Below are 19,313 nucleotides of genomic sequence, written 5' to 3'. Positions count from 1 at the left end.
GCTTAAGAAACATTTCTTATTATTATCAATGTTGGAATCAGTTGTGCTGCTTAATATTTTTGGGCATTTTTAATAGATTTTTAATGAGTAGAAAGTTCAAAATAACAGCATTTACTTGTAACATTATAAATGTCTCGCAATGCGGATTATGAGAAAGTTATAAAGTCAGAATTGTGTGATATAAAGTCAGAATTGCAAGATATGAACTCGAGAAATAGCAGAATTGGTAGAACATATCTCCTCCTCCTCATCATCATCATGAACCTGTTATTAAGCAGCAAGCAGAACGTGAAAGATATTTTAGTAGTTTACAGCAGAGTACCTCGCCGAAGGGTGTAAATAATTGATATGATCCAGATAGGAATGCTAAAAACCCCACCGCTAAAAACTTCCACTGTGGTTTCGATTTTGGTGTTATATTAGAGTCTATATTAGACACTTTCGTTAAAAATAAATGTAATTGAATTCAAATTTTATATTAAATTATTATGCAGTAGAAACAAAAATGAACATTCTCACACTGAAACTTTAATGAATTATTTTTATGAAAAAATTCCTCACATTTATAAGTAATACAAATCTTAGAGGCTCAGCTGATTGAACTCTATAAAATAGAGTAGTGTTATCATGCAAACAGGGGGTGAGTAAACGCACTTCCCTTTCCCCTGTTTCTCTCTCCCTCCAGCTCAGTCTGGAGAACTGTACGCATATTGTTTTTGACATAAGAACTTTCTCTTTGAGGGAACGGTGGAACGAAACAGGAAAGAGGAAGTTCTGCTGTGTGTACAGATTAATTATCTCTTAATGGAGACTCGACAGAATTCAAAACGCTCCATTTAAGATTGCGGGTATCGTCATATTTGTTGCAAAGCAGCGGAGGTGTCCCATGTTCCCATGGGTCAGAAGAGTGGAATCGTAGGAGCGTCTCTAGCTGTTGTTATGACAGCGGGCAGATTGCTTTTATTAATTATGCCTTCATTGGTTGCTCACTAATGCAGACTGATTGTTTTGGCCCAAACAAAAGGCTCATTAAGCAGGTGGTTTTTTGATCAAACTTTTCGCAATTTGGCCCAAGCCCATGTGATTCACCATTGAATTTAATGTCTGTGTGTGTGTCCACGTCTTTTTGTGTGTATGACAAAATGAGGCAGAAGACCCTGGTCCATTATCGTCCATTTTACAGAGCGCCTCTCATTAGCTTTGACTATTGTTGATTTCTGCGAACACACTGCGAGAGGAAGAGAGAGTGCTGTTTACCTTCATGAAGAAGGTTATTTTAAGAAATCATCAGCTTTCTGCCTATGCTTCATTGACTTTAAAGGATTAGTTCAACCAAAAGTGAAAATACTGTCATTATTTACTCACCCTCGTGTCCTTAAAAACCAGTATGAATTTCTTTTTCCCTTTCATATTCTCTTTATTTTCGATTAACTGTCTAGGCTATTCTTTCACATTTGCAAATTTAAAGCTTTTAAAGCTTTAATAGGTTGTAAATACATTATAAAATAGTCTATATAACTCTTCGAATATATTTCAAGTCTTCTGAAAGCACATGACCCCATTATTCATTTTGTGAAATGGATTAAACAATTCATTGAAAATATGTTGAAAACATGAGAAGTCAGTTGAACGCAAAACTAAATTAATGAAATTGCATTCCTCATTAACCAATTCATTAAAACGATCTGACTCAGAAGAATGAATAAATCTCACTGATTTGTTCACAATTAAGAGTCAATCATTTCAATGAAAGGATCTGACTCCAAAGAATGAATAAATCTCACTTTGTTCACAATTAAGAGTCAATCATTTCAATGAAAGGATCTGACTCAAAAGAATGAATAGATCTCACTGCTTTGTTCAAAATTAAGGGTCAATCATTTCAGTGAATAATGACTCACTTTGGTCAGTTTCTGAATCAAAGCTTTCATAATTGCTGCATCCCAATTTGCCTACTTATACTACGTCCTAAAAGTATGTACTCTCTTTGTGAAGAAAAAGTATATACTTTTGAGTGTGTAGCAGAAAAGTATGCAAGCTTCGGGACATACTTCGCCATCTTTAACGGACTCTGTCGCTTAGTTACGAGCATACCGTCACTGTTTAACTGCCCTGTAAGGCATCGTCAGATTCGTCACAGTTCAAAGAGAGAAATGTAGCCGCTCATGTGTGTGTCTTTAATAGAGACTCTCCTCGTGTGTTTGCAGTTTAAATATAATGATGCATTTCAAAGTTAATGGCCAAACGTCATTACAAAAGTTCACAATGCTGCTGCAGGTGAAATATAATGTGGACAACACTGTTAATAAAAATAAATATATTTTTGTCAGGTTAAATATTGATAGTTGGTCACTCAAACCCCTTTATCTAAACTTCTCTACTTAACCGTCTGACTTGCACATCCGCCATGTTTGTAGTTTTTAACGCTTTCTCAGCGTTTGTAGTTCTAATCGAATCCTCGTCCAACTCGCAATGGGTTGTGGGCAATATCAGCCGTTAGAGTGCACATCGATCCATACTTCGAATTCGGACCGGAAATAGTAAACCACCCGGGTATCTTTGGAATAGTCTTTTCAACATACTGATTTGGGACATACTAATTCTATTTTTGAATACTATTTAGTATGGATAGTATGCGAATTGGGACGCAGGGAATGTTTTAGAAGAGATGAAATAGGGCTGAATTCAGGTTGATTGGGACACTTTAAATAGAAAAATGTGTTCCAATCAACCTGAATCTTCTAAAACTTCGTTGTAATCAGAAACTGACCAAAGGGAGAGTCTTTGTTCAATGAAATGATTGACTCCTAATTGTGAACAAAGCAGTGAGATGTGTTAATTATTTTGAGCTAGATCTCATCAATTACTCACACTTATGAGTTTGCTCATACATTAGTCAAACCTGCATGAGTTTCAAAAGGTAGTTCATTTGAAAGGCCACCAAAATTCATTGTAATTGCACGAGAAGAGCAGAACAGTTCAATACTTCCACAGAAGAAAGAAACAAGTGCAGGTTTAGAAGGACATGAGGGTGAGTAATTGGTGACAGATTTGAAATTTTCGGGTGATCTTTCCCATTAAAGCCATTCTGATCTGATAATCCTAAACACATGTATTTGTTAACTGAACAGAAGGTACTTTAATACCATAACCTTAACTCAAATAAGCTTTTGAAATCCAGGGCCAAATTGTTAACATGCACAGGCAAAATTTCGGTCTTAAGATAGTTTACACTCATTTATTTCAGTCATTTGTGACAGACACTTCAGCTCGCTGCTTCAGGCTGCCATGCACCAGATGTTTCCAGTACGTAAGTTCTTAATCAGATTGCTTCATATCCATCTGTCATCTGCCGCATCTCCTCCTTTGGACCCTGATCGGCGCAAAGTTCATCAGGATGAATCGCTAGCTTGTGCTAAACAAATCAGCCTCTAGCAATTAGATACGGCGGTTGTTAACTAGACACAAGGCGAAACTCATCAGTTGTGATTCTGTGTTGTCTTAAAGGGACAGTGCACCCAAAGTCTTTCTTCCAAAAAATATTTGTGTTGTATGGAATATAACAGAGTAAAAAAAAGTGTTTCTTCTTTTGATTTACAAAAAAAAGTCATATGGGTTTGAATCAAGATGAGAGGTGGGTAAACAATAGCTTTGTGTACATGGGCCCTAATAATTAGTAAGACCAGTAGCACAGACAGAATAAAAAATAATCACATGATAATCATTCGGAATTAAACGTAGGGTAGGTAAGAATGATCTAAAACACCTTTGTTGAAATTTGTTTAAACTTTCTTTATATGTCAATACATAATTAAAATGTACTGTAAGTACTCTGAAAAAGAGAGTATAAAATCGAGTGACTCTAGACTTTTTAATCTGCAATAAACGCTGCTCATTATTTTAGTTCGGGACGAAACAAATAATTGGCTTGGGCGACTGTCACTCGCTCGCTACCACCGCTTTTGCTACAGGATCTGCCCACATGCGTGCACCCCTAGGAAAAGAAAAAGCATTCAGAAATCACAGACAATGCAAAAAAAAGGAAGACAGTACAAGAAAAGGCAATGCACAAAAAGTCTTTGAATAAACAAAGAAATCAAACGCGAGTAAATATCAGCGTGGCTGTCCAACGATGTCGAGAACTGAAGGACCTCAAGGGGCTGAAAAACGACTCCTTGATGGCTGTATTTCTGCTGGACATGTAATCTTTCATTTTGATTATACATTTTTTGGGTTTATGTTTTCATGGAGCATGTATCACTAGTACACGTAGCTGCCTAATATAGCTAACATGACATTACTTAGCATAAAGTTACAATGTTATCCACTTGATTTATCAAGAGGTGATAAATACTCAATATGTTTAGCTCAAGTTGATCGCTGTCGTGTTGAATTTCGCAAAATTTAACTTAAGAGAACAAAATGCATGGGTAAAAGCTAGTACGCCGCATCCAGGAACTTTTTTTTAGAACTAAGTTAGCTTTAGCTACTACTAGTCAACAATGCTTTCATCATGGAAACTCTTACATGCTAAACACCGTATATGTTATGAATCTTACACAAAATTCATCTTCATCACAGTATAACAGTATGGTATGGAAAAACATGTATCAATGCTACCCGTTTTTAGCTTTGCCTTATAAATATATATTTTAAACTTTACCAGTATCGGTATTCTAGATTGATAGTGAATACTAAAATGCATCTTATTTGTTTATATTCATACTGATAAAGTTAGATTTTTTTATTACATGTGATTCTGACATGAGATTTTTTGCAAAATGCTTGCTCTTGAAAGTCAGTTTATTTGGACTAACTTGCTCTTCAGAATCACAACCTGTAAGTATGATTAATTATTGATATATTGTCTACCGAGTGTGTTCAAAATACATAGTTTTGTATTGTGTATGTTTCTAGCAAACTAAATAACACACATTGTTACTGTCATCATCATCATCGTCATCATCATCCTTATTTATTTGAGCATCTGAATTCTACAAAATTCACATAGTAACAAGTTTCAACAGAAGAAAATGAATAAGAAAATTAAAATAAGGGGGGGGGGGGGGGGGACGTAGATATGATGCTCAAAAGGAGTAGGCAGAAGCTTAAAGGTTGGTAAGTGATCTGGTAACCGTTGTTGGTATTTCAAATCACCAAAACAAACACGCCCCTACCCCCAAAAGGGTCTCGCCCCTATTTTGATAGCGCCGCCCCACACATACGTAAACCCAGAGGCATCAACGGCTATGGCAGAATCTCTGTCTAATCCAGGTCGAATATTCAATGAAAAAGTCATCCCTTCCTTCTATCACAAAAACACAAAACGTTCTTGTGAACAACTCGATAGAACACGAGCAAGACAGTCCAATAACGAACATATTACAATTATGACAAGATTAGAGTCATAGCGATCACAAAATCATAAACTGTTCTCATGAACAACTCTATAGCGCGAGCTAACAGTCCAACTTACAACATATTACGATTATGACAAGATTAGAGCCATAGCGATCAAACTGTTCTCATGAACAACTCTATAGAACACAAGCACGACAGTCCAGCTAACCACATATTACAATTATGACTGGATAAGGGTTATATAGGTCATGAAAAGAGTAAACAAATATATATTAGGAGTATAGTATCTTACTTGTTGGGGACATTGTGTGAGCTGATGCTTGAAGCACACAGTGAGGAGATTTAGATGCTCCATGCGGTGTGGAAATGAACGGGTGTTTATCATCGCTGAAGTGAGACACAATACAATCGCAAATGGACTAACAAGTGAACATGACACACGAGCATAGTCAAGCAGTATATATTAGGCTAGTTCTCGGCTAATGTCCGTCATGTGTGACTCGTGTGTTTTGAATAAAGACGTGCACAAAGCTAGAGCGAGCGCTCTTCTCACCATCAATGGTAGACACGCCCCTTACCTGTTGATTGGCTACAAGTTTGTTATTCCACTCGGCCCGTGTCCTTTTTCTAAAACGGTTTTGAAATAACACTTACCGCACCTTTAAGCTTATTAACGCCTACACCCTTTTATACATATTTGAGCAGTAAATACATTTACTATAATCAATAAGACAGTCGCCACATATTTAAATTGTCATATTTTAGAGACTATACAATCAACAATATTAATTCACAACCATTCTGGTAATTCCAAGACAAGGAAGGAAGATTCTTCGATAAGTACACAAAACCCATCATTGCCAGTAACAACTAGTCACCAATCTTTTAATTTGCTTTTTTGTTCCTTATTTGTTATGAATTTAGTGCATTTCCTTGCCACAATTGTTTGTAATTATAAATAGTTTAATTATATTGTCTTAATGACTTTATACTATCTTTCTAGTTTACGAATCACAAAAAATACCACATAAATAAATTGCTCTAGAGTTATTTCCATGTCCACACTTAAGGACAATCTTTCGTCCTATACTTAGACAGTATGACTTGTTTGTACTTCGATTTAAATTGATAAATGAATGGGCACAGCTTGAGTTGGGCTCTCAGGTTATTCCAGAGCCTGGCACCACACACAGACACACTCATACTTTTCCTTGCTGTTTTGAAAGCTGGTACTTTAAAATGTCCATAACCTCTCAAATCATAACAGCTCTCTCTTTTTTTGAACAGTTTTTGAATATTTGCTGGTTGTAGGAACCAATTTGCTTTAAACACTATTTGTGCAGTATAAAAATCAATTAGGTCCATAAATTTAAGCATGTTATTTTGTGAAAACAGTATATATGTATGATATTGGTACCTCGTGAATAACTCTAATTGCTCGTTTTTGAAGTATTACAAGGGAATGCAGAGAACTCAGACCTCAATTCCATGAATTAGGTATGGCTAAATAAGACTGGAATACAAAATATACCGCAGCTTATAATTTAAAATGTACTTAGCTTTATTTATAATGGCAATATTTTTAGATATCTTCCTTTGTATCTGTCCAATGTGTGATTTCCAGCTCAGTTTGTTGTCTATCGTGATTCCCAAAAAATGTGATTTCCGTTACTTTTTCTATTTTAAAATCATTTATATTTATAAATAGTTCCGAATTTTGCTAATAATTTCCAAACATAATCATTTTTGTTTTGTTTAAATTGAGTGATAATCTGTTTAAATCCAGCCATGTTTTAAATGTAGCTAATTCCTGATTTACATCCTTTATAAGTTTATTATAGTTATTGTTCGAATAAAATAAGTTGGTATCAGCAAAAGAACTGTCTTCCTAAAATACTTCTGCAAATCAGCTGTCAGCCACTATTACCTAAAACTGTCTCTATTAATCCAGATTATTACACGGCTCTGTGAAATTCTTGATTCTGATTGGTCAATCGCGCATTCCAGCGGTATGTTATTCCCAAATAACACCCACTCATATCATACGGGTACTACTTGTTATCTTGACCGGTACTACTTCTATGCTTAACGCTGGCGCCATCTTGTGGCTTAAACAGCCGTGGGTTACAATGGAAGACTTCAAGGCAGGTTTCCTTTATAACGTTTTTAATATAGATCTTTTTCTTACACAAATGCATCGATTCGAATCAGAAGGCTCTATTAACCCATCGGAGTCGTGTGGAGCACGTTACGGACAGCTGCATTTTTTATGGACTTCAAACACAACTACAACTACTGCTGGGATTAACGTTAGCCTGGACTTTTTAAATATAACTCCGATTGTATTTGTCTGAAAGAAGAATGTCATATACACCTATGATAACTTGAGGGTGAGTAAATCATAGGTTTGGTTTCATTTTTGGGTGAACTAACCCTTTGAGCATTCATTTTCAACATTTAGCAAGGGCATATGGCAAATCTTCAGCAATAGATAAAGGCTTAAAGCAGGTTGGAACTGTTTTCCTTCGCGGAAGCTTTGCGTAAGAGCTAATAAAATATTTAATCTCAAGACAATATTTTGTGTCTAATTTATTTGAGACTAGTAGCCGTGTAATACGCGGGATAATGTACACCCAGCCGGTTGTTATCGCAGAATAAACCCCGACAGAGTGATCAGGACCCCGACGTGAAGCGGAGGGACTTACTTGTCTGTTGTTCTTACTACTTTGAGTAATGATAAAGGATGGAGCAAGATTTGTTTTGCAAACTTTTAATGTTACATCAGTCATTCATGTTAGTCCTCGGCTATGTGGTGTTTAATGCACATGTACACATTGGTTTGTTGATGACATACACTTGTTAGTTCTGATGGTGAGGAGTTAGTGCAACATCTCATATTGTACCTCAAAATGAGTAGCGCATCACCGACGTCCTGCTCAAGTACTTGTAATGGAGGTTTGGGTTGAATAATTAGTTCCAATATTTCACTCGCAAAATTCGATATAATCATCACTGTCTTTACAGTGTGTACAATCGCTGAGCTTTAGGAACCCTCCACACAGTGTGTACAGTTATATGAGTTCAGTTATGGAGATGGGCTTTTAGCTTCTGATATGTGCTTTAATCAGTAAACCAATCAAAACCGACTCAGCCATCTGGCCAATCAGAGCAGAGTAAGGCTCACAGAAAGAGATTTAGACCCCATCCACACGGAGATGCATTTAGCTGTATGCGTATACATTTTGTACCCTATCAGCATTTCGTCCACTCAGATCTGGCATTTTGGAAGCATGAATCAGATATTTTCTGAAACCGGGTCCCAGAGTGGATAAATCTGAAAACGACGTTCTTGCGTTTCCGTGTGTACAGCCAATATATTTCGCAAAACGGCAGAGGTGTGGACTCGAGTCATGTGACTTGGACTCGAGTCAGACTCGAGTCATGAATTTGATGCAGGGCTCTCAAGTCTCACGCATTGGGCGTGAGACACACGCATTTCAACCCGTTCACACGCTCACACGCCACACCTTGTATTTCTCACGCAGAGAAATCGCCAGGGTAACGCACACTAAAGTTGCGCGCTATTAGAGGAATCAAGCGAGTTCGCTGACGGCCCAGCCATGCACCAGTTAATCTAATAAAAATAGAGACCGAACAGCCAATCATAAAATAGATTTGCTGTATCTGGGTAAGATATAGATAGTCCCTCCATCCAAGAACGTTTACGTTCTGATTCCAACGTCACATTCTGTGATTCACGCCACGGCCTCGCTCATTGAATCAAATGCTCGCTGAAGTACCGTTAGTTGGCAACTAGAAGCCCCGATGACAGATGCACAAAGATAACGGTGTTAAGTTAAGTTTCTGACAGCACTTTGTGTTTTCTGTTCTTAATCCCTCAACAAAACTTAAAGGACGCTCAATCATGATTTGCATGAATTGCATTTTGCTATCGTATGTTATTGCGCTCTCACTCAGTGAACATCTGTGCTCTTCTGCACTCGTGAATGCGGTGATGGACAGCTGTCCTCATCGACTGGTGTTTGGATGGGATTTTTTTTTTTTTAAACTCACTTTCATTAATTAATTTATTAAAAGTAACTCCATTTTGTAAGACCATTTTCATCTTATTTATAAGATTTATAATGGATTTAGGCCACTGCATTTAGGCCAGTGAAGCAATAGCCAATAGTAAAATTTCAATTTTATTTTTATTTTTCGAATATTAATTACAAATCGAATATATTCATGCTCACCCCTATTTTTGGGAGCTGAAGTGTAGCGATATAACATTTGCAATGCAATATGCAAAATGGCAATGCATTTCAGTATTTAAATTTACATTTTCCATACCATGTGTGCAACATTTGGAACAAAATGATAATTCAAATTGAATAATATAATTTACATTTGCTATTTCCTACACTAGTTTTAACATATAATTTAAACATAAATTGTATATTGTAATACTTTATATAAGTTGCAAAATTTAAATTAAAAGGTATTACAGAAATAATTAGATGTGTTTAACATGTTCAAGCAAAAATTGTAGCAAAATGATCTTTTAAATGTTATTTTTCTAAATTGCATTTAAACTTCCATTTAAGATACTTGCGATTGCATTTTGATTATATATTCCGCAATGAATGTAGCAAAATTCTATGTGGAATTGAAAATGCAAAACTCCATCTCGCCTAGGGCAACCAAAGAGCTAGAGCCGGACCAGCCGCTGTCATAAAGAGAGGAAAAAGTGATATAGCAAACAATAATTATAGGCAGTTTGTCTAAGATTATTTGAGAGTAAAATAATCTCTGTTGTAAACCACAGCTCACTTCAGCGCGACTGTGCTCATGTTAAGGTGCCACCAACCTCTGGGCTGAAGGCCTCAAAAACCAACACCAATAAACAACACTAACCTCTCTCTCTCTCTCTCTCTCTCTCTCTCTCTCTCTCTCTCTCTCTCTCTCTCTCTCTCTCTCTCTCTCTCTCTCTCTCTCTCTCTCTCTCACACACACACACACACACACACACACACACACACACACACACACTAATTAAATGCATTTTTTTTTTATTTGTACGAATGTGTAATTTTTCATATCAGACCCCCGTACCCAGCCAAACCCCGTTCCTGCCGCCACGGCCGAAATCTCACTCTGAACTCTGTTCAAAACTTGAGAGCCCTGTTGATGACTTTGGACTCGACTTGACAAAATGTACAAAGACTTGCAACTCGACTTGGACTTTAACATCAATGACTCGTGACTTCACTTGGACTTGAGCCTTATGACTCGAGAAGACTTGCTACTTTTTGGCAATTTTTCTTTCACACTGCCGCGCTGCTCTCAGTGAAAAAAAGCTGCACCTGTATGCATGCAGAGAGCACGCGCGCTGCCAGCACGAGTCACGACATCCAATCACTGTATTCCCACGTTGGTTTGATTCAACAGTATCCATAGCTACCAAGTCCGCGTATAACACGTGACTTATTTGGGCTTCTTTTTTTGGCAAGTCGCGGTAAAAAATCTCGAGTTGCGGGTCGCGGTTTTTTGGGCTTATTTAAAAAAATGTGGTTGCTTGTTAGGAAAATATGACAAGCAACTTCGTTTCTTTACATTTATGGTCGCTGTTTTGTCCAAATACATTGCCTGACACTGTCTTCTCACAGCTAATAGACATAGTGCAACGATACAAGTGCTGTATCATTCGTCCTCATACATCCGCCTCCTTTCCCTCTTTGAAGAAAAATTGCGTTCAACGTGCAGGCATGTGATGTGATGTTATAAATGTAATGATAGTTCGTAGACGTAAATAGACGAATACATTTTATTATTATTTTTTACAAACAATGCAACCAGCAGAGATATACAGAGATGGAGAGGAAACAGGAGGTAAGCCACCTAATTTAATTTTAAAAATATTTTTTTATAATGTAGGCTATTTATTATGACTATTATTATTTGGCTATTATAAAAATAAATAATAAAAAAAGTATAGGCTACTAATAATAACAGTAGGTATGGTTCGAATGTATATTATTATAAACATGTCTCTATATTGCAGCACTCTCAGTGTTTTCCTATGCACCAACTCCCAATAGACTGTAAAAAAAGTGCATTATAATCCTAAATAGTAGCTATGTGACATTAGTAATTTTCAACACTCTTTAGGGCAGATTGCACATTGAGATGCAGGGCTTATCCTTTTTACGGTTTATAGTGTGCATGTTCACCACTGCTCCTTATATGTGTGCAATAACTCCGACTGGAGTTACCATAATCCTTCACGTCACTTTTTCTCTTTTTCCATCTCCAAACCTCTTCTGTTCACAGTCTTTATTGCAACTTGAAGAATTTTGTAAAATCCCATCTGTATTTGCTTTTTAAACTCCACGAGATTTCAATTTAATATGTTGCAGGCACATTTATTGATACATTATTAATCATAAATTATACTGATGATAATAAATAATATAATAATATTGGGCTTGTTTTGGGCCCCCCACCCCTCTAGGTATTCTTCATACCTGAGAAGAATATGAAACAGATGTCAGAAAATCTATAGCCTCACATGTTGTATTTGAACTCTTTACTCATATCAATGTTGTTGTGTCAATATTCATTGTCTATTATACACTACGGTATACAATAATATTTCAGTTTCAGTGTATGCAATATTAAGAATATTTTCACTGCTTCAAAAGTCATAAGAAAGCCCTTTCCCTCAAGAAACTGAAGTCATATGCTTTGCCATGGCAAGCTGGCATAAAAAGTATAGCAAAACAAAATAACTGAATAAATAAAATTATTAAAGTAAACCAAATTAAACCAAAAATAAGCTAAACAATATTCCCATAATGGCCCTAAGTTTAGGCTAAAAGGACCCATATCTATTTGAAGTTTAACTGTTTTGCAATATGAGGTCAACACAATACAGGACTGAAGCTGCTGTGCATTGTTCTAGTGCAATATGCTGTTGCAATACAAGCATTTTCTGTGAAAATTTACATTTTCTGTTTTTTTACTGTATTTGCTTAATGGCATTGTATAAAAAGAGGTTTAAATAAATACAAATCTTACAGACATACATAATTTGTATAATTTTTATTTTTGTGGTAAGATGACTTGAAGTGACTCGAAACTAAAATGGTAGGACTTTGGACTCGACTTGAGACTTGTTGGCTTTGACTTCTGACTCGACTCGAGACTTGACTCATCTTTGACTCGACTTGACTCGGGACTCGAGGGCAAAGACTTGAGACTTACTTGTGACTTGCATAACAAAGACTTTGTCCCACCTCTGCAAAACGGTGATGTCATCACACTACGTCCAGCACGGTGAAAGAGTGATACAACTACGGGCACTGGGCATGCGCAAATCAATATCGCAACATTTAATTACCCAATTTGTATTATTGTAAGGGTAGGTTTACTGTTGGGATAGGTGTAGGCATTAATAAAACATCTGTTTAGTAGCAAATGTATTTATTGTCTTTATATCGTGAGATTTTGCATCACCTCCTAAAACTGCTATACCCTTCTAGCCACAACTCTTCTTCTCAGTTTTTATTGTATTTCTGTGGCAGAATTACAGCGCCACACACTGGCCTGGCATGTATACTACATAGTTTTGAAACGTTTTATTGCTCTCGTGTGTACACAGATCTTTTTTGAAACGAGGAGAAAAAAAGATCTTATTGGGAAAGCTCTGGCTTTGTGTACTGATTCCCCCGACGAGTCGTTTGAAAATCATTGAAAAATGTGGTGATGTGCAAAATATATTATAAGAAAATAGGGGCACTTAAAAAATATATAAGCAGCACAACACAGCTTCATGTGCTCTTTGTCTCCTAATCAGGACATGATCAATAGATCAATATTAAGTCTGCTTTTCAAACAAAGAAAAAAAAGCAATGGCGGATGATATGTGCTAACAGTGGAAAACTGTTCAGAAGATCAATTCTTAGTTGAAGCTTGTGACATAAACACTCACGATCACTTTATTTAGAGATCACGTAAAAGTTCAGATGTATCAGTCTGAATATGTTTTAACAATTAAAAATTTAAAAATAACAATTTTTAGGTGTGCTGTTTCTTTAAAGCATACACACATTTTGAGAAAGACATGCACTTTAAGATTAAGCTTGCATTGTTCTGCTGAAAACCTGAGTGAGTTTCCTCACCAAGCAGAAATCCGTCAGGTCCCGGCCTCTTTTGTTTCGCGTAATCTTTGAAGTGCATTATGCTAATGCAAAAAGCAGGTACCCACACGAGGGTGTCGAGCTCCCGTTAGTGATACACGGCTCGTTTTGAGTCGCAATCTTAATGAGCAAGTCACTGATTTAATCCTCGGTTTCGCTCAGAGAAGCTTGACTAGCTGCGTTCTGCTTATACAAACCTGCAGCGCAAGGCAGCTGTCACGCTTTTTGGCATTTTCACACTTTGTCGAGCCCAGGGCCCTGCTCACCTTTCTCTCTGTCTTTCTATCTATAAATCTCTTCCTGTCTATTTGTCTGTCTCTCTATTCCAAATAATCCAATGACACTTTCCTGGCTCTGGCTGCATTTTTTGTTGCCATCTCTAAGGGCCATTTAACAGAAATGTGCGAATGTTATTTTATGGCTGGGTGCATCGCGCGGATCTGTCTGTGTACTAAAGCGAGATAATGAAAAGAGGTGAGTAACGTTTAATGGTGCAGTCCTCCCTGTCAATCACGGGCTCATTGTGTTGAAAATGACAATGTGGGTGGACATCCTGAACTATTCACAATTTAATCATCGTGATTTCCAGGACATAATTGCACTGGATGTCTTCATTCTAATGAAACAAGGTATTTGATGTTCAATAGGACAGAAAAATCACAATATAAATTTTTTTTTTTTTTTAGTCTCCGTTCTATCTCCTAGATTACATGGAGAACAAATTGCTGAGGTCTTCTGCTTCTCAGATTGTTCTCCTCATCCGTTTCTCATTACTGCCTCAAACTGTGCTCATAGTTGCCGAGTCAGAGATCTCATCTTATTCTGCAGAGACAAAATTACGTAAGATTTGTTAACGGCATAGTTTACAGATATATTTCTAATGGAAAACTCTTTTTTTCTCTCTCTTATTTTTTAAATGATATGACTGTCTGTCTAATTTCCATCTGTCTGTCTGTCTGACTGTCTGTCTGTCTGTCTGTCTACATAATATACATTTTAGGCTATAATTAATATATATTTAATGTATCATAACACCATAAAATCAAAGAAGAAATGTCTGTCCGTCTGTCTCTGTCTGTCTAATTTCCATATGTCTGTCTGCCTGTCTAATTTATGTCTTTCATTTTGTCTATCTATCTATCTATCTATCTATCTATCTATCTATCTATCTATCTATCTATCTATCTATCTGTCTGTCTGTCTGTCTGTCTGTCTGTCTGTCTGTCTATCTATCTATCATCTGTCTGTCTGTCTGTCTGTCTGTCTGTCTGTCTGTCTATCTATCTATCAATCATCCATCTGTCTGTCTGTCTGTCTGTCTATCTGTGTCTGTCTGTCTGTCTAAATTCTATCTATCTATCTATCTATCTATCTATCTATCTATCTATCTATCTATCTATCTGTCTGTCTGTCTGTCTGTCTGTCTGTCTGTCTGTCTGTCCGTCTGTCTATCCGTCTGTCTATCCGTCTATCCGTCTGTCCTTCTGTGTCTAATACCATCTTGAACTGGTTTGTTGTTATAAAGAAAATACTTTTTTTTCTCTAAAATTTCTTTTGTATTGTGTCTTTTCTCTTTAGATTCCCACGGCATGGACCTTTTCGCAGTGGCGGTGCATGAGTTTGGCCATGCCATAGGGCTCGCACACACCTCTGCCATTGAGTCCATCATGCGCCCTTATTACCAGGGGCCAGTGGGCGACCCGCTCAAGTACAACCTCGCGTACGAAGACAAGGTCCGTGTCTGGCAGATTTACGGTAAGAACGTCCACCCCTTGGTCACGTCTGGTTTCTTTTTTCCCTCCCGTACCTCCTCCCTCTCCATCAGTTAACTGAAAACAGGCACCGTGACAGCTGTGTGAGCTGAGATCCTCAATCAAACACGGACACCCTGCTATCGCTGTTTGAATCTGGCATTGTTGAAGAAGCAAAAACTGACAAGTATAGCGACAACTTGAAGGCACAGTCTCTCTGCAAGACATACAGACAGATAGATGCTGTAATCTGTCAACAGTAAACACACTAGGATGACACTGAGAATGAGTTGTGCCTGCTGATAGCACGGTTACATGTGCTGTCTGCGTCAATTTAGTATTCACTAAAAGAGCTAGAATGGGGTGAAAATGGGGCAAATAAGCCTGCAAAATCTTCATAGAACAATGTTTGTCAATTCAGTGCTTGGATATGAATGATGCAGCCAGTGTTCATTTTTATAGTTATAGAAAATAAAAATAAATACCACTAATTAAAAAAAAAGGTAAATATTTCATTATGTCCTATTAATTTATTGTAGTTGAAATTTTGATGAAAATGTATTTATTAAAGTTTACAAAATTTTAAATTTGTGTAAAAATAAGAGTGCAAGAGTGAGAAGAGTGTGTAAAATTAAACTAAAATCTTATTATATTATTTTATTGTATTCATATTATAATAATATTAATATATTATTATATTTTTTATTATTTTATTCTTATTGTATTAAAAAATATTATTATTAGTGTCAACTTTGCAGTTTTTCTAATTTTCTTTGGTACATTTCTCGGATCATCCTTGAAATTTGCAAAACAGTAATTGCATTTCTCAAAGCATTTCATACAAATAGCAAAACACAATGGGTTACCTGCAAAGCAGTCTCTTGCTCAAAATCCTTAGTTCATCTCTCAAAAGTAAATATCTGCGTCAATGAACATGTCTGTGCCATCAGAATGAAAAGTCCTTGTGTCATTGTGTGCGGATAACAGTCGAATTGCTTAGTCATGTTGTCAGTATAACAGTGTACTCTGGAGGGATGTTCTGATCTAAACTATGGCTAAAGTTTTGATGACAATTTTTGTAAATTGTAGGTTACACCTTGTATGTGTGTGGGGGTTTGATTGCAAGAGACTGGAAAAGATTCACATTTACGCTTTTACTGTTTGTACTGTAATTTGTTGACAGACCTTGTCATTGCGATACAGGAAGGAAAAGACAGCACTGCATATCACAAAGAAAAGAAACAAAACAAGTAGAAATGAATATGGACAATCTCCTTAGAGAAAACTGTACATGCAGAGTCTTCCTACACCTCCCGATGTTCTATCTGTTTGGGCCACAAATTCTCATCCACATCACAACAAATATCTTTAGAAAAAAAAGTCGAATGGAAATGTAAAGAAACATGCTTGAAATATTATGACCACTTGTTCAGCCATTTTGCATGTAAAGACTTGATGAACTAATGCTTAAATGTTGTGGGAGGGTGAGACTATCCAACAGAGACCCATTATAATACATTTTAATCAACGTGACATAAGCAATTGATAATGTAAGAAACAGAAGAGAATTGTACACAATCATGCAGGGATGTACCGATGCATTTGCAACTTGTTCAAAGAAATGAGAAAGTGCTTTTTTGATGTGCACAAGTGACACAATGATGTGAAGATTGAACAGGTCGTTTTCATAAACATAAAATCGACAATGATTTTATTATAATGCATTCTTATTAGAATAATATGAATATATTATATATCTATTTTCATTGTATTCAAACATTGCCCTTATACATGTTTGAAAATCTGTTTTCCTGAAGAAAACATTAGTGTATTCATGTTTTTTATTATTTATACTTCAGTTATTTATTGTCTGTGTTTATTGAGTAATTTTAGGAGTGCATTCACAACGTGACTTACACATTTAGACATAAAAGTGGCTCTACAGTTCTCTGGTTTTCCTCCATTCCTCCCCACTCACATTATCTTGTTTTTAGATGAAGTGCCCATTGTAATTGTAAAAACAAAGTGATTGGCACGGCATGCCCCCTCAGCAGGCTGCCCTTTTGTGTGATCCCACCAAGCAAATAACAGGCCCTAAACGAGTGGCACAGAGAGCAGAAGTGATTTGGTTTGTAAAGGGGCACTATTGATGTAATTACATGGTTGTGCTGAGTCAGACTTGGAGCACAGGGATTAATTGGTCGTCACCATGTATTGGACCATGCTAATCAACAGGTAGAATGCTGTACGGCGCTGCAAACAAGCAAGGTGGGAAGCAAAGAGAAAGAGAAACATTTAGGGATGGAGATGGAAACATTGAGATTGGCTCAAGCAACTAATACAAGGAGTTTTGCAACTCGAGTAGATGAAGACAGGCCAAGCATTTTATAAATGCAATTCTGCAATATAATGAGAGCACACACACACACCCCGAGTTAAATACCAATACATTTTCTTTCATGTTCTGTCTCTTTAGGTCCAGAGACCACTATGATGTAGGCTACTCATATAATAATAATATTATTTTGTAATTATTTATTTAGGGTTCAAATTCTTTTCTCTTGAGAAAATAACCCAGTAATCTCCTTGTCTCCTTGTGTGTTTCAGAAAAGATCTCAATAATGCCTCGAGCTGTGCTCAGACATTTCAAAATGAACTGACCTAAGCATTCTCCAAAGACCAAATTATCTGAGCTATGCTATCCACGTCGATATTATAGCTCAATACTTTTATTGTATAATAACAATTGATTCACAAAAAGTCTCAGATATGTTTTCTTTTTAAGATAAGTATCTGATACAAAGTTAGTAAAAGAGACATAAGTGATAACTAAGAAAAAAGTCCTAATTTATATTATTAATGGATTCATATATTTTACATATATTATAGAACATATATTTTTAATATATGTGACCCTAGACCACAAAACCAGTCATAAGGTTCAATAAGCTTTCCATTGATGTAATGGTTTGTTAGGACAGTATTTAAAAAATCTGGAATCTGAGGGTGCAAAAAAATTAAAATATTGAGAAAATCCCCTTTAAAGTTGACCAAATGAAGTACTTAGCTATGCATATTACTAATTAATAATCCTTTTTATATATATTTACAGTAGGAAATGTACAAAATATCTTCAGGAACTTTACCTTTTTATCTTTAACTATTATCTTTATCCTATTGATTTTTGGTATAAAAGAAAAATTTATAATTTAGATCCATACAATGTATTGTTAGCTATTGCCACTTAATTGGCCAGCAAACTTCCCTGACCTTAACCGCATAGAAAATATATGGGGTATTGAGAAGAGGAAGATGAGATATGCTAGACCCAAGAGCTGAAGGCCACTATCAGAGAAACCTGTGCTCTCATAACACCTGAGCAGTGCCACAGACTGATCGACTCCATGCCACACCGCATTACTGCAGTAATTCAGGCATAAGGAGTCCCAACTAAGTATTGGGTGCTGTACATGCTCATACTTTTCTTGTTATACTTCTCAGTTCTAAAAAATCTTTTCTTTGTATTGGTCTTTGGGATTTTCCTTAGTTGTCAGTTATAATCATCAAAATGAAAAAATAAAAATAAACATTTGCAATATATCAGTCTGTGTGTAATGAATGAATAAAATATACAAGTTTCACTTTTTGAATGGAATTAGTGAAATAAATCAACTTTTGATGATATAATTATATGATCAGCACCTTTAAGGTATGTTTCTCTAATTAAGTAAAAACTTGAAATTATTGAAGCTTTAACCCAGTTGTGTAAGTAAGTTTATTGCTTGTTTGTGAGGTCAAAAAAACTAACAAAAAACATTGTACAATGTGAACAAATCCAAATAGACAATTGGCAGTTGTGTTGTTCTGTGTACACCAGAAACTGACTAACCTTTTCAGAATGAAAACTAATTGCATTTATTCATGTTTTGGCCCTCCATTGTACTGTAACTTTTTTTACTGTACATTTTTGATGGAAGACATTGCATGTGCATTTTTAAGA

At 36.2% G+C, this 19,313-nt stretch overlaps 1 protein-coding gene across 2 annotated transcripts in view; it reads left to right on the top strand.

Annotated features, from left to right (window-relative positions):
* Positions 1-19,313, top strand: part of mmp17a (matrix metallopeptidase 17a) — a 124,988-nt gene that overhangs the window by 92,162 nt on the left and 13,513 nt on the right. For both annotated transcript variants that reach the window (XM_067424567.1, XM_067424568.1), the window contains exon 5: positions 15,141-15,317. In XM_067424567.1, coding sequence (XP_067280668.1) covers positions 15,141-15,317 — 177 coding nt within the window. The remainder of the gene's footprint in view (positions 1-15,140; positions 15,318-19,313) is intronic.

Source organism: Pseudorasbora parva, chromosome 18 (assembly GCF_024679245.1).
Source record: "Pseudorasbora parva isolate DD20220531a chromosome 18, ASM2467924v1, whole genome shotgun sequence".
NCBI classification, from domain to species: Eukaryota; Metazoa; Chordata; class Actinopteri; order Cypriniformes; family Gobionidae; genus Pseudorasbora; species Pseudorasbora parva.
This window is presented reverse-complemented; position numbering and strand designations above follow the sequence as displayed.